A 20,516-nucleotide genomic window follows, 5' to 3' on the forward strand; every position below is an offset into this window, starting at 1 on the left:
ATACCTCATGATTCTCTGTCAAGGAACCAGAGGATCCTATAAATAGGAAACTAGCTGACACCTGGAACACTACAGTGCTCCACTGAAGTCCCTTGGATACATCTTCTTGAAGAAAGTCCAGGATAACAAAAATCCCAAGGATTCCTAGTTATGTGTTTTTGTTATGTTCAGATCTCACTGGTAGCGGCAATGGTGGTTCTGATTTCAGTTCTATCAGACTGGAGAACTCTGTTCTCCTTAGCCAGTGGTGAGCTAACACTACCACCTTTCTTTCTTCTTGCCCTACCTTCTGGATCACCTTTCCTAGAAGTGGAAACGGTGGGAATGCATATAGCAGGCCTTGTGTCCATCTATGCAAAAAAGCATCTGTCCCTAGGGATTTGGGGTCTGCTTTCCTGGTGAAGTACTTTGGTCACTTTGTGCTCTTGATTAGCGAACAGGTCGACTTACATGGGAATACCCTTGCAGATGTTCTGAGGGATTATCCACCATTTGAGAGACTCAAGAACCAGATTCAGAACAGTACTGGTGTTGAATGCATTCTGATAAATGGTTTCATACTTTCAGGAGAAAGGACTCTTTGTCACAGTGTCTGTTTCCATTCCCCGGTTAACTATCGTTGTGGAGGGAGTTAAGGAGCTCTTCTTCTGTTTATCACAAATACATATGCTTGAAGGGGATCCAGCATCTGGACTTTGGCACTGTGTTTTGCTGCTTTAGTTGGATCACTGATCAAGATGTCATCTAGGGATGGAAGGTTACTGGCGAGCACCCCAAAGAGCCTGAGGCTAGCTAGTATCACCACAAATATCTTTGTAAAGACCGAGGGGCCAACAAGATGCTGAATGGAAGCATTCAATGCAGGCAGTGGGCTATGCCATATGCAAATCTCAACAGTCTGTGGCAGTACAGTCATATACGAGCATAGAGTTATGCATCTGTTAGGTCCGTGGAAGCAAGGAAGTCCACCTGAGGCAAGAATGCTCTGGGTGAAGCTAGGGCCACCATGTTTTCTTTATCATTTGCTGAGCTGCTTGAACTTCAGGACTGCTCTGACCCACCAGTATGTTTCTGGACAATGAAGAAAATAGAGTTCTAAGAAACTTTCTTCAGAGGGGACCTTTTCTATTGCTCCAATCTCGAGGAGATATGAGATTTTGTATAATACCAGCTTAGATTTGATGGCATCTCTTGAGATGGGGGATTGGGTGAAGGTGAGGAGCTTCAGGGAGTGTCTATGACTCACTACCTCTCAACCACTTCTCTGTATTCAGTTGAGAACATTCTTCTGAGGAGGAAATTCTACCTTCTAGATTCAGGTCTGGACAGAGGCACATTTGTTTGTTGCCACAGAATGCTCTTAGAGGTGGTAGATTCCCCTCTGGATTTTCCACCCAATCCTCAGTTCTAGGATTTTCCCTGATATACCTGTTGTCTTTTGTCTGATAGCTTTGCGAGGAGGATGGACGAAAGGACCACTGTTGTCTGTTGCTAGGTTTATAGTCCCACCTTAGAGCATTGAATTGGGAGGGAAAGAGAGGAAGGGAAGATTTAGGTTTGGTAGCACTTTCTGCCATTATTTTGTCTAGTTTTTCCACCAGAGAGGAGACAGCCTGTGAAATTACACGCACACAGATTTTGCTTGAGTGAGCCTGTCTTCAGGAGGCAAAGCCAGATGTGGCTGAAAAGCTCATTGCATCGAGGATTTTGCCAAAGAGGCTGTTGCTAAGGAACTTTTCTTACGCTCAGAACTTGGTATAGTCTGTCCTTTATGACCTTAAGTTTATCCAGGCACAACACTGTGGCCCTTCTAAAGCCCTTGTAGATGCTCCAAAGGAGACTGGCAAAGTCCCTCCTGAGAGTCGCTATCACCTTTCTATTAATAGGATCCTGGGGAAAGACATTGTCTTCAGACAGAATTACTGTGTCTCACTAGAGATGCTATTGCAGCATTGACCTTTGGTATATCTGTAATGGGTTGGGGTTTTGGGTTTTTTTTTGGCTCTTGCATCCCTCTAATATAAAAACGTCTGCCTGCTTATACATTTACCCTTATCAGGTGTTCCCCATTCCTCTCTGATCACATCCTCAAAGGATGGGAGCAGTGTGATTACTGTTTCAGGCAAGGATTTAGAAGATAGGTATTTGCCTTTAGGTTTGTCCTCTAGCACCTGCTCACATTGGATCTGGATTGTGGTTGTAACCTTTTTGCATATTTCGGAGGTGAGGGGGCTTCTGTTGCTCAGAGCCTGAATTGGAGAGCTCCCCTTCCTCCACAGAGGATAAAAGTGTCTGAATCAGAGGACAAATACCTCTCAGGGTTTTAAATACCTTTCCATTCCTTTTTGCTTTTTCAATTTTTTAGCCGTTTTGGCATGCTTTGCAGGTGTTGCCACCTGGCTGTGACCAAGGCACGGTCATTTGTAGCAGCTTGCTTTATGCAACTCCTTGACTCTTCTGGATAAGTCTCCCTCAGACTATGTAGACAGTGTGCATCATCAGTACATAGGGTATGTGCAGCTACACATCACAGTGAAAAGCAGGCTGCATCCATGCTGTGGTATGTAACAACATGTGTCAGTGAAAGGCTTGGGCAGGAGCAGACAACAGGGAAAGATTCGAGCAGTAGGACGCTACCCTGCTAAAAATAGCAAGGTAGACAGGGAAAGCATTGCTTAGTCACATAGAAAGCCAGATAGGAAACACACTCACAGGTTAAGGCGTGTTTTTACTTGCGTAAGCGCTTCACCAGCCACACTATTTATACCTGTGCTAGGATGGTGTGTAGTACATGTATTGTGGAATCATAAGGTGTGTGCAGTGTAGACTGTACCCTCGGTTTCCTCCCCTTCATGGCCCCCCTGCCCAGGGGATGGGGTTTTGAGCTGGGAGAACGGCTGCTGAGTATGAGCCCTGCTTCAATCCTCAAAGAACTTAAGATCTATTTTGGGACTTGGGCAGTGGTACGGGAGCCCCTCAAGAGTTTTTGCTTTCCAGACCTGTTATGCCCCAGGACTCACCGCCGGGGCTGGCAGAATGAAGTCCTCCTTGTGCGTGGAGTTTCTTTCTGCTCTGCATCTCCAGATCAGGGTTTTCTCTGTTGGAGCCCTGGCTTCTCAGGGCAAACGTAGGGGGGAAGGAACACAACATGTCTGTTTCACTCAGTGCCCCACCCCCTAGTAATGAAAAGGTGGGCTGATTGAGAACAAGCAGGGCACAATTTACCTTCTGAAGAGCCTGGAAAGCTGCCTCACAAATAGAGCAGTGTTTGGCATCAGCTCACTGTTCCTGCTACAGCTCTGTCATGTCTGAGAGGGGGCTGAGAAGTTGGCAGGAAGGCGCTGCAGTGCTGGATGGCTGAAAACACCCCACTAAATGCCTGATCCAGGAGAGGAAGAAGAAAGGCTGCTCGCTACTGCCCCCCCACCCCATGATAAAATGAAGACAACAAAGAAAGGGGAACAAAGTGACCTGCCCTTGGACTGCTACTGGATAAGGGGATGTGGTTAGCATGGGCTGTCTACAGTTTTTGAACTGTTTCCTCCAACGGCAGACATATCAGAGTTCTGGGAGATACTGACTTTCAGAATTCCTTTCCTGACTCCTGTGCCAATCATTATACTGGGGTACTAGGTGTGTGAGGGGAATGTTGGGGAAGGAACAAGGTACAACTGCTATCTGCATAGTCTCAGCCTGTGTATGGTCCATTAGGGTAAATCAGGACAGCTCATAGGCTGCTGTAATTTATGACAGTGACGGGGGTCAGAGCAGGTGTAGCGTGAGAATCGGGGTGGAGGAACCTGCTCCCTGTTGCCCCTTCCTGTTCCAAGTTGATCTTAGTGCGGGAGATAAACTGGCTCAGTTTTCAAGTCATAATGCATTAACCAAAGTATGTGGAAGGATCATTTCCCAAAGCTATTAGCCTCTGCAGTTATGAAATAATCTAGAAAACAGGCAGTTATATAAAAATTCATTGATGAGTTGATACATCAAGTCGTCAGATGCTAGATGACAGGAGAAAAGCTTCCTGATGTGGCCCATTTTACTACCAGCAGAGTGACACTTAACTGCTATGGTTACACTGAAAGACAGATTAAATTAATGTTTTCAAATAATTGGGTATGATGCAAACTAGCAGGATGAGATTATGTGACGACCAATGAATGTATTCACGAATATGAAAAGACTGAATGTCATACTACATATTTATATTCAGACGAACTATGAATTCTGAGTTAGGATTTTGTATTCACTGTGTTTGTAATGTGATGTCAAGGAACTACCGACATGGCAGGTAAACAAACTGGCCCGGCCCGCCAGGGTGTTTACCCTGGTGAGCTGCGTGCCAGACGTTGCCGGCCCCTGACTTAGATCGATCCCGCTCCGCGTACACCAGGGCTAAAAGGGAAATACTGTTAGTTTCAAACTAGTGTACAACTGAAGCAAACATGAACAAAATCTATATATTTAAGCTATAATCTATTACAAATATGAATGTTCATTTCTTTACAAAAATTCCATACGTTTACTATTAAATAAAATAAACGCTGTGAAGAAACAAAATGTGATAATAATAGGTCTAGACAATTTGACAAATACCAAATCAAGTACAAACAAGAAGATTTCAAACAATGACTTAATAGGAATGTCCACATGATACAGAAAAAAAAAATTGACAACATGATTTTAATCACGCTCAATAAATAGGCACTTCAATAAAGTACATATTTACACTGGCATTCTGAATGCTAGGGCATCACAAAGATGTATGGCTTTATTACCATGGATGGAAGATGCAACTACTTAGAACCCAGTGCCAACATGGATTATAACAAATCCAGTGAGTATTTTGTTTTTCAATTATTCATAGAAAATTTAATCCTGATTAAGTATCCTTGGGCAGGAATACATGAGTAGTTGATGACTGAAACCAACATTTATTTGAAATCCTTCTGTTAATTTAATCTGTGTATATGGCTTAATTATGATTGAATCCTCAATGTAAGAGAAATGAATTATATCAGGATTAAAATTCTAGTACCACATTACACATTCTTTCCTAAAAAAGGCAAGCCTTCTGTTTTTATTACTAGTGTTGCCACCTCTTTAAAGCCTCAGATAGAATTCTGCCAATCACACTTATGTTTTCAGTAACATTCATCTCAAAGAAGTGTTATGAATAAAACCCCATTGCTGCTCAAGTTAAAATTTGAACTAATACCAACACTGATGGGAAAAAAAAGTGCTTTTCTTTTTGCACAAATAATGTAAGAAAGCTTACGGCACAGCTAGTTGTAAATATTTTACAATGGTTTCTAGAGCAATTTTGTTTTTCAGGTCCTTTAAATTTAAGCACCACTTTTTCTTTTAATCATTTTCTTTACAGAATAAAAAGAAAAGCAAACTATGAAATCAGTGTAATACACAGAATAAAAAACAGCTTATTTCAGACTTGTCTGAGCTCATAGCCACTTAAAGGACTGGATTCTTCTAGGCCTTCAAACTTACTAGTTCTTAGAGTGAAAACACTGTGGCTATGAATGGGACAGGTTAGGTTTGTCCTGCTTTGTCGTCATACCTCACAGCACCGCATGCATCACAAACAGAGTCTCTATTCAAACGTTCAGATTTTAAATATATTTTCATACTACCAGTTTTATTTTTTAAAAAAATCAATCAATCAATGTACCTAATTTGGGAACTTGCTCAGATCCAGGATCAGCGATGTGCTCTGGTTTTATGATTCAGTTTTTCCAGGGAAACTGATGTAGCAAGTGACCTGATGAAAATAGCTGTATTTGGGTCATTATTGCATTATATTCTTTCCTAAATATATCTCAGAAGTAATGTCGACTTTTATGTCCAGATGCCATGGTCAGTGGCAATGTCACTGATGACAGAGAAGACACTTCCCAATACAGACTATGAGACAGAAAAAGTCTGTAGAGGATAACCATGGAGATGGACTGGCAGAGGATAACACCTATGGTAATAACCTAAAGACAAAAAAAAGGAGGGTGGGAAACAGAAAGTTAATGCTTTGAAAAAAGAATAAAATAAATCTGTTGACTTTATTTTTATAAGTGCAATGAAGCTTACTGCAAATCTTTTGCTCCTGCAGCAGTTACAAAGGGTTTGAGCATAGGTCTGGGATCCAGGAACTCTTGACTAGTAATTCTGGATCTACACTAGCTCAGTGGGTAGCCCTGGACAAGTCACATAACCTCTCTGCCTCTGTCTGCTCTTGGAAAGCTCAGTCTTGTAGTTCACCACAACTAAGCGCTAGATCAGGGGTCGGCAACCTTTCAGAAGTGGTGTGCCGAGTCTTCATTTATTCACTTTGATTTAAGGTTTCGTGTGCCAGTAATACATTTTAATGTTTTTAGAAGGTCTCTTTCTATAAGTCTATAATATATAACTAAACTATTGTTGTATGTAAAGTAAACAACGTTTTTAAAATGTTTAAGAAGTTTCATTTAAAATTAAATTAAAATGCAGAGCCCCTCGGACTGGTGGCCAGGCCCCGGGCAGTGTGAGTGCCACTGAAAATCAGCTCGTGTGCCGCCTTCTGCACACGTGCCATAGGTTGTCTACCCCTGGGCTAGATTCACAAGAGGGACTTGGGTGCCTAAATTCGACATTTAGGTACCACTGGCATTCACAAAACCACTGCTCAGTTGCTGCCTAATCCCACAGGTGCCTACGTTTCCACCGATAAAGTCCATGAGGCACCTAAAATTCTGCCAGTGGTCATGCACAAAGCCACTTAAGTCCTGACACTGCTGAACTACTTGGAGCCTGTCTCACATAAAAACCTTGGTGGGATTCTCAAGAGGCAGGGCCAACACTCCAGCAGGGCCAAGTCTGGTCAACATGCTCTTAGCATGCCTAATATGCAATGATGGTTGGAGAAGATGCCACTATTGCTATGGCCACACCCCCTTATACTCTGTAGTCCAGCGTTTAGAGCACTCACCCAAGATGTGGGAAGCCTAGATTCAAATCCCTCCTCTGCCCGATTCAGAGCAAGGACTTGAACCTAGCTCTGCCACCTCCCAAATGAATGCCCTAACTACTTTGTTATAGGAGGGTTTTCTGAGGTGCATCTCTCAATCTCTTCATCTGAAGCTGTTCCACTTTGTGCGAAATACTTACAGAGTCATTGGGCTAGAGAGGGAGTGTGTAAATAACTACAGATCAACACTGAGCATTGCCACATCTAAGTCCCCCTTGTGAATCCAGCCCTTAAATGACATAGCAGTAAAATGAGCCTTGTCCACAAACAGCCTCCATCCGTGGAGCTGCAATGGTGGTGATTTATTAGTCTAATTTTCTAGTATAGGCAAGGCCTTTTAATCTCAGTTTCTCCATCTGTAAATGACGTGCATGTTAATAGTTACCCAGCTCACAAGGGTGGTGTGAAAGTTTACTTGCATGTGTAGGCACTTTGAGGAAGTTCTATATAAATGTACAGGACATCTTTTTTAAATACTTGCTTTTCTCAACTAAATGTGACAATATTTTTCTATATTTTGAATTAAAAGGTAAACAATGTTAAATGTTCATAGTTTCAGAACTGTAGTTGTCCAAGCACAGTGATCAAACTTCTCCAGTACCCAAGAGCAGTGTCCTCCTACAGTGTCCTATCAGGTCTCTACGTATCACAAAGCACTGCACTGAATCCTATCTCAAGAGAGCTGAAACCCCCTCGGCATCAAGGTTTTCAGCCAGCAAAAGAAAACTAATGTCCTGACTAATGCAGCTAAAGGAATAAAAGCCCTAAAAGTAAATTATGGGCTACATTTCTTCTATATTTTAGTAGCATATTTTCTCCTTACATAATGATCCTCTCAGAAAATATTTGCACACTCATATATTCACTGCATTAACCGCAAGGAATGAGAAAACTCTGCTCTGGAATGATGTACTCACCCACCTGAGAATGAGGGTGCACTTTATCTGAGTGTGGCAGGCTCCATACACTAGCTCCCAGCATATTAAAGCAACAAGAAAGCCAAATAAATCCATCTTTGTTTTTCATTATTAAGACTTTACAAACTGAATTACACATTTGGAGAACATCTTTTTATCCAAAGAATACAGTTCAGCTGTAGTTTTCCTGATCTCCTTAGCCACTTAAAGATTTTTTTTAAGAATTAGCCTAAAAGCCTCCTCACAGATTTTTTACAACAAAGTTGGGAAAACCACAAAAGTTGTTTTTTTACTAGAATCATTTTTTTTGCTTTACCTTAGCAAGCATCTCCTGATTCTTCCTACAAACTATTACCTTTACATTTTATAAGGCATGCAGAGTTTCAGCCACATGATTCTCATTTGTGTCAGTGAGAGTGGTATGGCTAAAACTCCATGGGTTACTTTGGGAATGTAAAGGTTTGAGGCCTTGGAACATGTGTTTTCTAATAAAAGAAAACCCAACAGAAGGAACAGCTCCTCTGCAGCTTATGCAGAATTTCTAATCAAATCCCACATTCTTTTTATCTTATCCATACATACCTTCTCTCTTTGATAGTCTCTAAATAGCACAGAAATGGTTGCAAGACTCGGGTGGCACAAAAACCACAGGATGCAGCCCTGAAAGAATAATGACATTTTATATAATTTAATTTATTTTGATGTGTCGGTACAGAAGTGATATGACAATTAGGGGGATTACGTTTACATGTTTCCAAGTTTCCATCTTGAATATCCATTGTTCTGCAATCAATCAACAGAATGAAAACCACACTTTTATGCTTTAGGTCACACTTTATGCTCATCACATCAGATTTAACTACTCAGTGTATACTGAAAGAATACAATTTATTTAATCAAATCAAATACTTAATCATGAACTCTCCCATGGAGGTAAAGCATAGTCCAGTCAATAGCATACTGGAAGAATATTTACAAAGAAAATAAGTGTACTTTGGCAAAGGTGATATAGAACTCCCTTTTGAGTGTACTTCTCTCCACTCTGATGATCTGGTAGAGACCACAGGCCAATGACAGAGATAGGCAAACTCTTAGACCAATAAGAAGTCCACTTGCTAAACTGTGGTGTGAATGGTAGCTGTGGTGATTAGTATCTTCAAACTGCTCCCAAATTAGTAAAATACTCTGCAAAACAATAACAAAGTACATTTAGAGTAAATACAGTTTCTATATGTTACATTCCTTCACATAACTAACTTTATTTATGATAGGACCATGATGCCAGCTATCAGTACAAGAGCCGTTGTTCTGTCTTCTTGCCTGGAACTGCCATGCTACCAAAAGCAACAGAGCTGGACCTGTTCCTTTGGTACCACCAATAAACACATTAAGTACAACTGATGCGTCTGTTAGCAGGGAAGGAATCTGATTCCTGACTTCCCTCATTTTTTGAAAAATTCACGCATTTAAAAATGTCAAATAATGTAGCAACCTAGAGCAGCAAGATTGCAGCTAAATTCCATTTTCTCCTTTGAGAGGAACCTGATGGGAGAACCACAACCCTGCTTCCACTGAAGAGGGAGTTTTGCCAATTGACTTCAATAGGAGCAGAATTAGGCCCATAGGCACTAGCTCTCAAAAACTGATACCCCCTCCTACCTGAATTAGTATGCTCTCTCCAGCACCTTCTTCTGTGACTTAGTGCCTGAGCCACAGTCCATTGAAACCAATGGGAAGACTCCCAATTGATTTCTGTAGACTTTGGTTCAGGCTCATACTTGGCAGGGAACATCAACTACTATTAAAACAGTTCCAAGGCTCCATTTAATTTCTGTTTGGGACTAGTACTAGTTACAAAGATGACCAAAAATCTTGTGCCAGTCCACTTCTGGCTCCCTTCCAATACCAGCAGCCATATGCCGGCAACATTAATTTCCTTCATTACTGTCTCTAGTTTCTCTCTGCTCCTCCACTTCTCTGTGCTTCTCAGATTCTTTCTTCTCTATTTTTAATTACTTTTTTAGGTACTCCAATAACATAAAATTTACTATAATGTTAATCATTTATTTGCTACTCTAAATTGACTTTATTTAATTACATTAATTCAGCTAATTTCAGTATGTGTCCTAGACCATTTTTATATTTGCAGGGCCAATTCTACATCCAAACAGCTCAAGATCTCTCCTAGATGGATCTGAAAGACCACTAGATACCATTAGATATCTCAGGATCCTGAACTGAGGATGCTAAGTAGTAAACGATAGTGGATGTGTTATCTGTTACATACTCTTGCTTTTTTGATATTTTATCTACTCAAGTGTTTAAAAAGGATTGAAGGTCTTGATGTTTGTTCACCAAAGTCATAAAATATTGACATGGGATGTTCCCAGTTCTGACATACTTATCAATACACTTCTTCCAAAGTTAGTAGTAGCAGCTGCTCAGGTAACAGTAACACAGTTTGTGTACAGTACAGCAAGAAAAGTCAACACAAATACAAACCTGGGTTACAACAACTACTACAGCAATGCCAGTGGATGCTGGAGTGGAATCCCACTGAAGGGGTCTGCTTTGAGATTTCTTCATTCTGCCTATCATCCAACCCATACACAAACTCAGCAATAGGTACAGCATTTGTATCTGACAGACTATGTCACACACTAGTGGGAATCAAAGAAAGTTAATGTAGTCACAACAACATAATGGCAATTCCTTTCTCTAGCAGAAAAAAACCAGAGTAAAGTGGCAACTGTATGGTAAATCAGCTACTGTAAAATGGACACGTCTCAATATAATTTTCACTCTTAATTAAACACTATAGATGTTGAAACTGTCTGAATATATATTTTTCATGCTGTGGATAATTCTCTATGTGAAATTTTATTTAATCAATTGTGAATTACATCATTATCAACATTCCCTTACTAAGGTCCCAATCCTGCAATTAGCTCCAAGCAGGCAGATGATTATATACATGCAGAATCCCACTGAAGAAAAGAGACTAAGCCCGGGCTCAAGCATCCACCTTCATGAACCCGTTTGTAAGGTCAGGAAACTAAAACTGAAGTCTATATATCAATTACTAAGTATGTCTTTACCCTGCAAATACAAAATGTATTAAAATGGGTTGCCTTATTTACCCAGCAGGACTTTTGTTACTAAAATCAGATTCCTGCAGTGTAATTTCTTTAAGTTAAATTGTATCTTTCTTAAGGAACAATACATCAACCTGAACAAAAAAAAACAACAACACAATTTAGGACAAATTATACTCTCTAAATACGGATTCCAATTCACTGGTGGAAGTGAGGACAAACTCTGACCATTCATATTTAAAATGCAGGTATGATTAGAAAAATTACTAAGTCCCAAGGCACTGTGATAAAGTTTACAAACCCCATATTGGGCCAGGGCAGAAAGGGGTGAGTGGTTGGCCCTGGAGACAGGAAATGAAAAGAACCTATCCTTTGGCACCTACTGCCACGGTCAAACTCAGTTTGGGCGGGGGGGAGGGGGGCGGTGTCATAAATGGATAGGTAGGTAAGGGTTAAGTTTCTTTTACCTGAAAAGGGTAACCGAACACCTGACCAGAGGACCAATCAGAGAACTGGATTGTTTAAAGTCAGGGGCGGGAATTTGTATACTTCGGTCTGGTTTTCTTAGCTATGAGGAAACAAGTCTTCTTCTAATTCTCTCCTAATACTTCTTCTAAACATCTGTAAGTACCCAGGAACCGCAAAGTAATTCAGCTATGATGGTCTTTGGGGTGTATTTACCTGTATGTTAATTTGTTGTGCTGGTTTAATTGGGCTATCTTTTAATCAGACTGTTTCTTATATTTTTTATAAGCAAGAGCCTGTATTGAGTTTCTTAATGCAAGATGATTGTTTTATATTTTCTTTTCTTTTTTCTATAAAGTTTCTTGTTAAACCTTGTGAAAGTTCTTTTCCTAGGAGGCAAAGGGAAAAGCCAGGCTGTGGGCTATTTTCCTATTTGGGTCCAGGAAGAGGCAGACTACGGGAAAGAGACGAAGAATTCTCTCTGTTCTCTGTGGTTACAGTTTTCCCTCGTCCTGGAGCAAGGGGGGTGGCAGAGCCCAGCTGTGGGTATTTTGCATCTCCATTGTCCTGAGGGAAGCAGAAAAGCTGGTTTCTTGGGTCACACAGGTTAGCCGCGAGGCAAGTCTGAGAAGGAGGGGAAGGGGTTATTTTCCCTGCTTTTAGCATCCAAGGATTGGGAATCTGGCGTGTCCCACCAAGGAGGGTTGGGGACACCAGAGGGAGGAAAGGGGATCAGGCCCCATAGATTATTCCTGATCTGGTGCAGCGAGAATATCCAAGCTGGTAGTGAGCTTGGGGGAGTTTCAGGTAAGCCCCCAAACTTTGGACGCAAAAGTCCAGGTTTGGGACAGGACCAGACTGGTGGACACTAAAGTCCAGGTCTGGGACTGGACGGCTAGATTACCACAGGCGGCTCCAACTATAGCACATAATCAAGAAGATAAAAAAGGCGGAGTAGTCATGTTTTCAGAAGGAGCTTCTCTATGAAACAGAAGACAGTCTTTCCAGAGTCAGAGGAAACTGGATTTGCAAGGTCTGAGGTCTTCTACTGCACGGTTTCTCAAACAGGGGTCACCACTTTTGTAGGTCCGGCCGATCACGGCTCCCACTGGCCGTGGATCGCTGCTCCGGTCCAATGGGAGTTGCTGGAAGTGGCGACTAGTATGTCCCTTGACCCGCGCCGCTTCCAGCGGCTCCCATTGGCCCAGAGCAGCGATCTGCGGCCAGTGGGAGCCATGATCGGCCGGACCTGCGGACGGGGCAGGTAAACACACCGGCCCGGCCCACCAGGGGTTTTCCCTACAGAAGAGGCAACCCGTTTGAGAAATCCTGTTCTACTGGCTGGTGAAATGGCTCATTTTATAAGTGGCTTGACCAGCTGGTGTGTGGGAAAGTTGTGTCCAGGCCTCAGCGCGGTAAGAGAAAACCCGAGGAAAAACTTGAGAAGTTTTTGTTTCTGAGTTGTTTACAGAATAACCAAAGACTGACTGGGGTTTCTTAACTTTGCTTGTGACTAAACCTGACCAACATTTAATTTGGAGCGTTAGTCTTTGCTTAACTGGTTTAACTTTGCAATTTAAATAAACTTCCTTTTTACCACTTTCACTGTGGGAAGTTGTCCATATTTTTGCCTCTGCGTGGCCCCACCTGATGGCTATGTGTACAAGCACCTTCTTAATCAGCAACTCTGATTCTTGCGTGCGTTTGTGTGCTGTCATATCTGCTTACTCCAGTGAAGGGATTTTTTTTTCCTTTTACAACCTTTAAGTCCTATTAGCCTTCCAGGGGTGTTACTGCTAGGGGAGAGGAAGATGGATTACTAACTATATTCCAGTCACACATTTATTACCACCAGCACCAAATGAACCACCCAGAAAGAACACTGTTTGACTTGCAGCTCTTGGATTGAGTTTCTGACAGTGCGGGTGTAGCTTCGCTAGATCAGTTAGCTCTGTAGTTTTAATGAACTGAGTAAACTTGCCATGGAAGACTCCGAGACAAACAAACTTTGAACTTCACAATGTTTTTAGGCATTATTTCTGTATCACAGACAAATTTAAGTACTTTTCAACATAAAAGAAATCTTCAAAATATTATGGGCTATATACCCACTCAAGGGATTATATTTATGTTAAATGGTGGTCAGAATAATTTCCTTGATGTTTAGCAATATCAGCAAAACATGAATGTTAAATAATTAAGACCCAAGATACAGCCCCTGATATTTATATGGCATTAAAGGTAGTTTATTGACCCTTAACGATTCTGGTATTTGGAGTGCTCGTTTTGCTTATTTAAAAATTATTTTCAGGCTATTTTAATAAAGATGTATTAAATTCTATCTTTAAAATCATAAAGCCACATTTATCTGAGCAAAATACTATTAGCTTCCCAGGTTTGTAGGTGAGGAGGCAGGATGAATGATTTTGGCTTATTTGAAATCAAGGCTACCGTACTAGTCAACTGCTTCAGGAACAAGCTCTGACAGCTATTCTGTAGAGTGGCATTATCAACTTCATTATGCCATCAGTATTTGGCTGTAGATATGGGATTCATCTGTCATGGCAGACAAAAATAAAAAACAGGGAGATGACTGAAAACAAAATAGTCTGAAAAATCTAGAAGAATAAGAAAAAGTGACTATTCTATCCTTCTTAAAGATAACCTCTTCCCTACTAACAAGCTATGGACAAACAGATTCTCTTTTAATCACAGCTCAGAGGCAGAAATTGTGAAATGTTCTGTGGCATCTGTGTGTGTGGAATACCAGATTGAGAACTGAAGAAACTCTCCTGGGTAGCTCAGTGTGTCTTATTGAATTGTGGAAAAAACGGAAACAGATTAAGTGGATTCTTGGATAAAATCATATTATTTTTGTCCCCTTTGATAACTTGTTGAGACCAATAAGGTTATCTTACTGTTTGATGAGATTTTTAAAACGTCTATCCCACAGTAGTACCAAAGTTCAGTACAGAGCCATGCACAGGCTCAGCTGGTATGAAATGTACCTGCTTTCTTCATCATCCATTTCTCTCATCAGGCTGTTGAAGATCCAGAAAAATTGCTGTTTGAGTCTCACATTCACAAGCAGGGCTGCCGAGAGTGGGTTCGGGCCCTGGTGAAAATTTTTTTTTCAGGCCCACCAGCAAAGGAGGACTGGCTAAACAGTGCCGACGAAGCCAGGCCCCGGGCCCCCTTCCGGACCGCCAAGCCCTGGTAATTTGTACTGGCTTCCCTGACTCTTGTCGGCCCTGTTCAGAAGCTGCCTAAACTTAAAAGGATCTGCTGACTGCTCACAGTGCTTGAAGTCAATGGAACTATTCATGTGAGTGAAGTTGCATGCTTAAACTGTTGTAGAAGCAGGCCCTTGGGCTGTAAGAGATGTTATAGAAAGATATTGGGATAGCATCAGAACCAGGTGTGAAATCCTGGCCCTACTGAAGTCAATGTGAGTTTTGCCACTGATTTCACCCTTTACATAAAAAAATCTGCTTTGAGAGCAGTAACAGCTAGAAGAGATTGTTGCACTCCTGCAACCTACACTTGGTATTATCCATCCCTCAGAGCTGTGGTTGCATCAGGAAGAAATCTTCCATATTTCTATCCTTTCATTCGGCCCTACTGCTTCCTTTGGAAACTATTACCATATGAAGAAAGGAATAGGGAGGAAAAGTCTCAGAGCCAAAACACATTTTAAAATTAAACTATTCTTAAAGCAAGGAGAACAAGCTACCCCCCTGAATTAAGAGGATATGAAGATCTGATGGGGGCTGCACTGTAAATACTACCCCAAGGAAAGAATCTAAAACCACAGTACATAGCAAACCAACTTCTACAGGAAAGTGCACAGCAGTGGCCTCAGCAAAGAAGTTTGGAGTAGCTTCATATATTCCATCTAACCTCACCTCTGGAGGCCAAAGAAAGGATTTAATCACATTGCTGATGCACAGTTAGTGCAGATTCACTAGTTCAACTGTCCAAAACGAAGGATTAATGTAAGTTACTGTGGGGCCAGCTGCCACCAAGAGGCTGTTAATTCCAACTGCAAGTATTATGGACTCTCTGGATACTGTTTCTGTTGGCTAATGAGAGACAGTGTACAAAATTATATGCCATGTCATAGTTGCAGAGAAGAAAATATCTGTCACCCTTAAAACTAAAAACAAACACTTTCATACACATTGTTTACAAATCAATCACACTTACCAAAGTAGTGCAATAATCAAAGACTCCTTTATTTTGCATAGAAATTGAATCTCCTGCTGTTTAATGAAATGGAACTTTATTTACAGGAATTTCCATAACTTAACGACAACCCGATCAACAGCTGTCAGATTTCTGGTCACTGAATGGGTCAGAAAGTGGGATCCAGTATGAAATCTTTACAAGTTCTAAACCTTCAGCCTGAACACATTTATATCCAGATAAAATAATCTGATTACAGACCCCTGGCGACAAAACTATGGGTTCTACTTTACCAGGTGTGTACTAGTAAGTGTTAATATTCCAAGGTGACATGAGCCTAAAATTATATTTGTATCATTTCATCACACAACTTCAAATCCTTTATTCAGTTTTCAGCAAACATAATCACTTACTAATAAAGTATGTATTATTTCCTTCCTAAAGGCCAGATCATGATCCTTACTCCCACAGGTGGTCAGTAACACAAGTAGACTCACTGACTTAAAAATGTCCGACACTTACTAGCTGTTAGGGAGCCCCTCGGTAAGGTCCAGAGACTGCACTGTAGAATGGGGAAGGTGCTGGGATTTATATTAAACAAATGGATGGTAGATGGGAGGTCAGGGCTTCTCATCTAGCTTTTGCCACTGAGCCTCACTGGTGGAGTTCCTCTCTTGTCTGTTGCATCTACCTGTGGTTACGTAGGTTTACTCCTCCAGCCAGTAGGTGTAATTGAGTAAAGTGAGCGCTGGATCATGGGCTATACTAGAGCTTCCAAAAGGATTCCAAAGGACATCCAATTCAGCTGCCAGAGGTCTGTGGAAGTCCAGAACAGCAGGACAGGATTTGTGACAGCTTGTGAGGATCTACTTTGCTATTTAGGTTCTTAAACTGCATGTTACACCTGAGTACCAGTTTCTTGGAAAGTTTCAGTCAAGCAGAAAGGCAATGTATTATCTTGAAAAAAAAAACCCTCAGAACTTCAGAACAACCAAAGCAGCAGCAGCCTGTGAAGAAGCCAGCCAAGATTATACATAACTAGTACATGTTGGGACAGGATGCTCTAGGGTGTTTTGGTTCCAGTTAGACATTCAGCAAAGCTGGATGAAATCAAGAAAGTTGCTTTGTGCTAATACTGAGTCTTAGGGTAATTTTTTGGCACAGCTCTAATGTTAAAATGCTTGTGCCATAAAATACATCATTTTCCATTTAAAATCAATTCTATATATAGACGTGCAGCTTCCATAAAATGGATATAAATTTTTAAAATGCATTAGTACTCAAGAAAACACATACTAACAATTTGATCCAGCAAAATGCTTCAGCATGTGGATAACCGTATTCATATGATAGTCCCCTAGACTTAAATGGGAATATTGTGTGAGTAAAAGGTATATGCTTAAATGATAGTAAGGTTAGGTTTTAGGGCATTCTTAAGTCACACCTTAATTAACTCTTAAAAAATACCCAGAAAAAAACCACTATTTTCAAAGAAATAGTTGCATTTCATATATTTAAAATAAAGTAGTGATATATACCTGAGATCAGAATCTGGCTCTAAATGTTAGCATTGGTTAATATGCTTTAACAGATTATTTTTCTACATTACTCTGCATAAACATGTTGAACAATGTAAGTTTTCTTAAGCATACTCACATTCTGCCAGACTGCCCATAAAAGGTACCCCTATTCCATCTTTAGCATAACTAATAAAAAACAGGAGATAATAAATGGTCTAAATTAGTCAGTATTAAATATCTCTTCCTTCTTAGAGATACAGCTAAGTAACTATATAGTTGTAACAAGTCAACCCTATAAGTTTTGTTATGACCAAAGTTCCCTCTAGTTTTTTCCATCCAAGCGCAGAATAAATTTTGTTATGTGCACCAAGGTATGTGCGGATGTGTGCCACCAGTTGAAATGAAAAACCTAGGTATTCCTATGGTAACCTTTTAAAAAATATATAACTACTCCAGCCAAGACAGATTAGGCATTTTAGAACTCACTACTCAAAGAATTAAATTTAAGTGTAGGAGAAATAAAAATTATGAAATGCATAGACCAGTCAAACTAAAATAACACACTTTGAAAGAATAAAATTACAGAGAATATGTGTGCATTGCAGAAAGTACCAAGATGTAACAACAACAATAATGCAAGTATGTGTTGGGAAGTGACTGTGAAACAGATAGTGTGTATGTTGGTTGCTCGGGAAGTTTCTGAGAGATGCCATGCGCTGTCTCTTTAAGGCACTCATTCACTGCCTGGAAGGCTCCTTCAGACCTCAGACTACAGCAGCTCTCTCCTGCTCAGAGTCCTGAGCCAGGCTGTCCCCTCTCTCTTGCTTTGTGGAGATGGCGTACAGGGGTGGGGTGAGAGGGACACCCTGACATCAGCACTCCCCTTCCCCCCCCCCGCTCTCCACAATCAGCAGGAGGGTCCCAGGAGCAGCTGAAGGAGCAATGTGGCAGCAAAGCAGTGGGGGAGAAGGGCACCTGAACACATGCTGCTGGATGTGCATGGCTCTGCTAGTCAAGTGCGTGGCACTTGAATCACTCCTGGACGACCACTCAACCACGCAGCTAAGAGGGAACACAGGTCATGACCATCATTACTTTTAGCTGTACTGATCTCTACAGCTGTCTCCTTCCTCATTTAAGGGAATTTGAAAATGGAAAGACAAGTAAGTAAAGTTACCTTGAGAAATGCAGGTAGTTGGCAAATACTGAGCCAGCCTGAAACAATAACACTGTTGATAGCACCTTTAAGACAGTATGCATAGGTCCTCCTTTCTTAAGGGTTTGCCATAGTGATTGAGCATATATGCAAGCAGCTACAAAGTATGCTAGGACAAGGAGGAAAAAGAATTCATGTAATCCTGGGAAGAGAAGAAATGCAGTTTAATAAAGTGAATTATGGCACATAAAAGGTACTACCTAAGATAACTTACTCTTACTACAAGACAAGCAATATTATGTAGTTGTTACTACATAGTAACACAAAAGTGATAATAGAGCTGGATTAGCATTCAACTACTTTCTTTTATCCTTCCCACACAGTAATAGAAGAAAAAAATCTTCATGTGTCAGTTTAGTTCTTTAAGGTGGCTCGTCATTATTTGACCTGTAAGTCTTTGTCCAGCAAAAATACCTATCTTGAATATACAGAGGCATTCTGTAAACAATTTACCTTTAAAAAAATCCAAACATATGTAAGAATTACTGGAAAAATCTTAAATAGTAAATAGTTTCTTATAAATAGGCTTGGCAGAATTTGATTTTTTTTAATAACTTTAACAGATAACATTGATGTTAACTTTTAAGTTTTTTTTTATGTTTACCAATTTAAATTTTCACAGTTGCACAAAATTATTGGGAGGTCAGACAATTATTTAATGACAGTTGAGATTCAAAAAATTGAATCTTTACAACCATTAAAACACAAATTGTCAGCAGCACATGTCAAAATATACAAAGTAAATATCCTTAAATCAAATGCTAATGAATTCTCAGCCAATTTTTTCTTACTTTGCCTATCTGTAAATTTCTATTATCATCGCTGGATTTTTTTTTTTTTGTCATGTGTGTCTATAGCGAAGTTGAGATTTACCAATAAAAATCTAATCCCTCCTATCTATAAAGTAAACAATAGCCTAGCTCAATGGGTAGTCAGGAACATCTACAATAAATAGGTTAAATTTTAAACTTTCAAAGAGAGGATCTGAGATGAGGAGACATCCAATACACATTTGAGGTAAGCCTGTCTAACCACTGGGTGTCATTCTTACACCACATAAAACGAAGTATGGTTAGCCCAGATAGCACCTGTGTCCAATATGGAAGTTAAAGGCAGAGCTGTGTGAAGAAAGGTAATTCCATTCTGGGGAAGTTTTTGATATTCTGAAATCTGGTTTTGTTCCAATTTGGAATGAAAACCAAAAAAACCTTTCACAATTCTCAGTGAAAAGGAAAGCCCTGGAGTCCCTGGCTAAGGGGCAGTTCTCTGGGATGGCTGCCCTGGAGCCACAGACCCTGGGAGCCCAAGCTGCTAAGGAGCCTCAAGCTTGGGAACCAGTCAGGGGGAAATCAGGCTCTTGGTTTCGACACAGCAAGCCAGGGAGGCTGCCAATGAGCTGGATGGGTGAGCTGGCAGAAAACCGACATGTTTCCAATGAAAATCTACCTGCTTTCTATCAGACTTCTGTTGAAACTGGACCATCTCCACAGAACATTTTGATTTCAACAATCTGTTCTCTAATGGAAAACCGTTCTGTCACAGAATTTCCAACCAACTAGTTAAATGGGATAGGAAATCTAGAACAAGCATAAGTGTTCCAGGTCTATTAACTAAAGAAGGGAATCTGTGTTGGATGAAGTATGAACATTTGCTAGAGATTAAGGTTGAAGGTGGTCAATGATGGACACACACAGGGTGGATGGAACTATATAGTCTCCATAAACCTCAATTGTTAAGAAGCTAATAAGGAGATATTCCTTATGAGCCTTACTTAAATAGACCCTTCTGTTTCTCCCATCTAGATTATCCATTTCTCTTCTTTCTTCATAGTTCTTTATTTTATAGGGAAAATATGTATATTGTACCAGATTCTACCACTTTTACTTGCACTGAGCTACTCCTTACTGCATAAATAGCTCCACTGAAATTGAAAATTTCATACAAACTGATTTACAGGTTGGATTAATGCAATCAGGAACCCTAGAAACACCATGACATGAAGGTTCCCCTCCTCTCAGAGGCAGGTGCACAGGGCCCCTTCCCCACTCTCAACACTCTCTCCCCTGGCTCTGGGAGTAGCAAGAGGACAACCACTACTTAGCT

General features: G+C 40.7%; 1 protein-coding gene across 3 annotated transcripts in view; it reads right to left on the minus strand.

Moving 5' to 3' along the window:
- Positions 1-4,449: 4,449 nt before the first annotated feature.
- GPR180 (G protein-coupled receptor 180) overlaps positions 4,450-20,516 on the minus strand; it is a 30,471-nt gene continuing 14,404 nt past the window's right edge. For all 3 annotated transcript variants that reach the window (XM_032785948.2, XM_075061524.1, XM_075061525.1), the window contains exons 4-9: positions 18,375-18,555; positions 17,334-17,383; positions 10,435-10,592; positions 8,926-9,117; positions 8,515-8,592; positions 4,450-5,996 (exon numbers count right to left, since the gene is read on the minus strand). In XM_032785948.2, coding sequence (XP_032641839.2) covers positions 5,838-5,996; positions 8,515-8,592; positions 8,926-9,117; positions 10,435-10,592; positions 17,334-17,383; positions 18,375-18,555 — 818 coding nt within the window. In that variant the 3' untranslated portion in view covers positions 4,450-5,837. The remainder of the gene's footprint in view (positions 5,997-8,514; positions 8,593-8,925; positions 9,118-10,434; positions 10,593-17,333; positions 17,384-18,374; positions 18,556-20,516) is intronic.

This window comes from Chelonoidis abingdonii, chromosome 1 (assembly GCF_003597395.2).
Source record: "Chelonoidis abingdonii isolate Lonesome George chromosome 1, CheloAbing_2.0, whole genome shotgun sequence".
NCBI lineage: Eukaryota > Metazoa > Chordata > Testudines > Testudinidae > Chelonoidis > Chelonoidis abingdonii.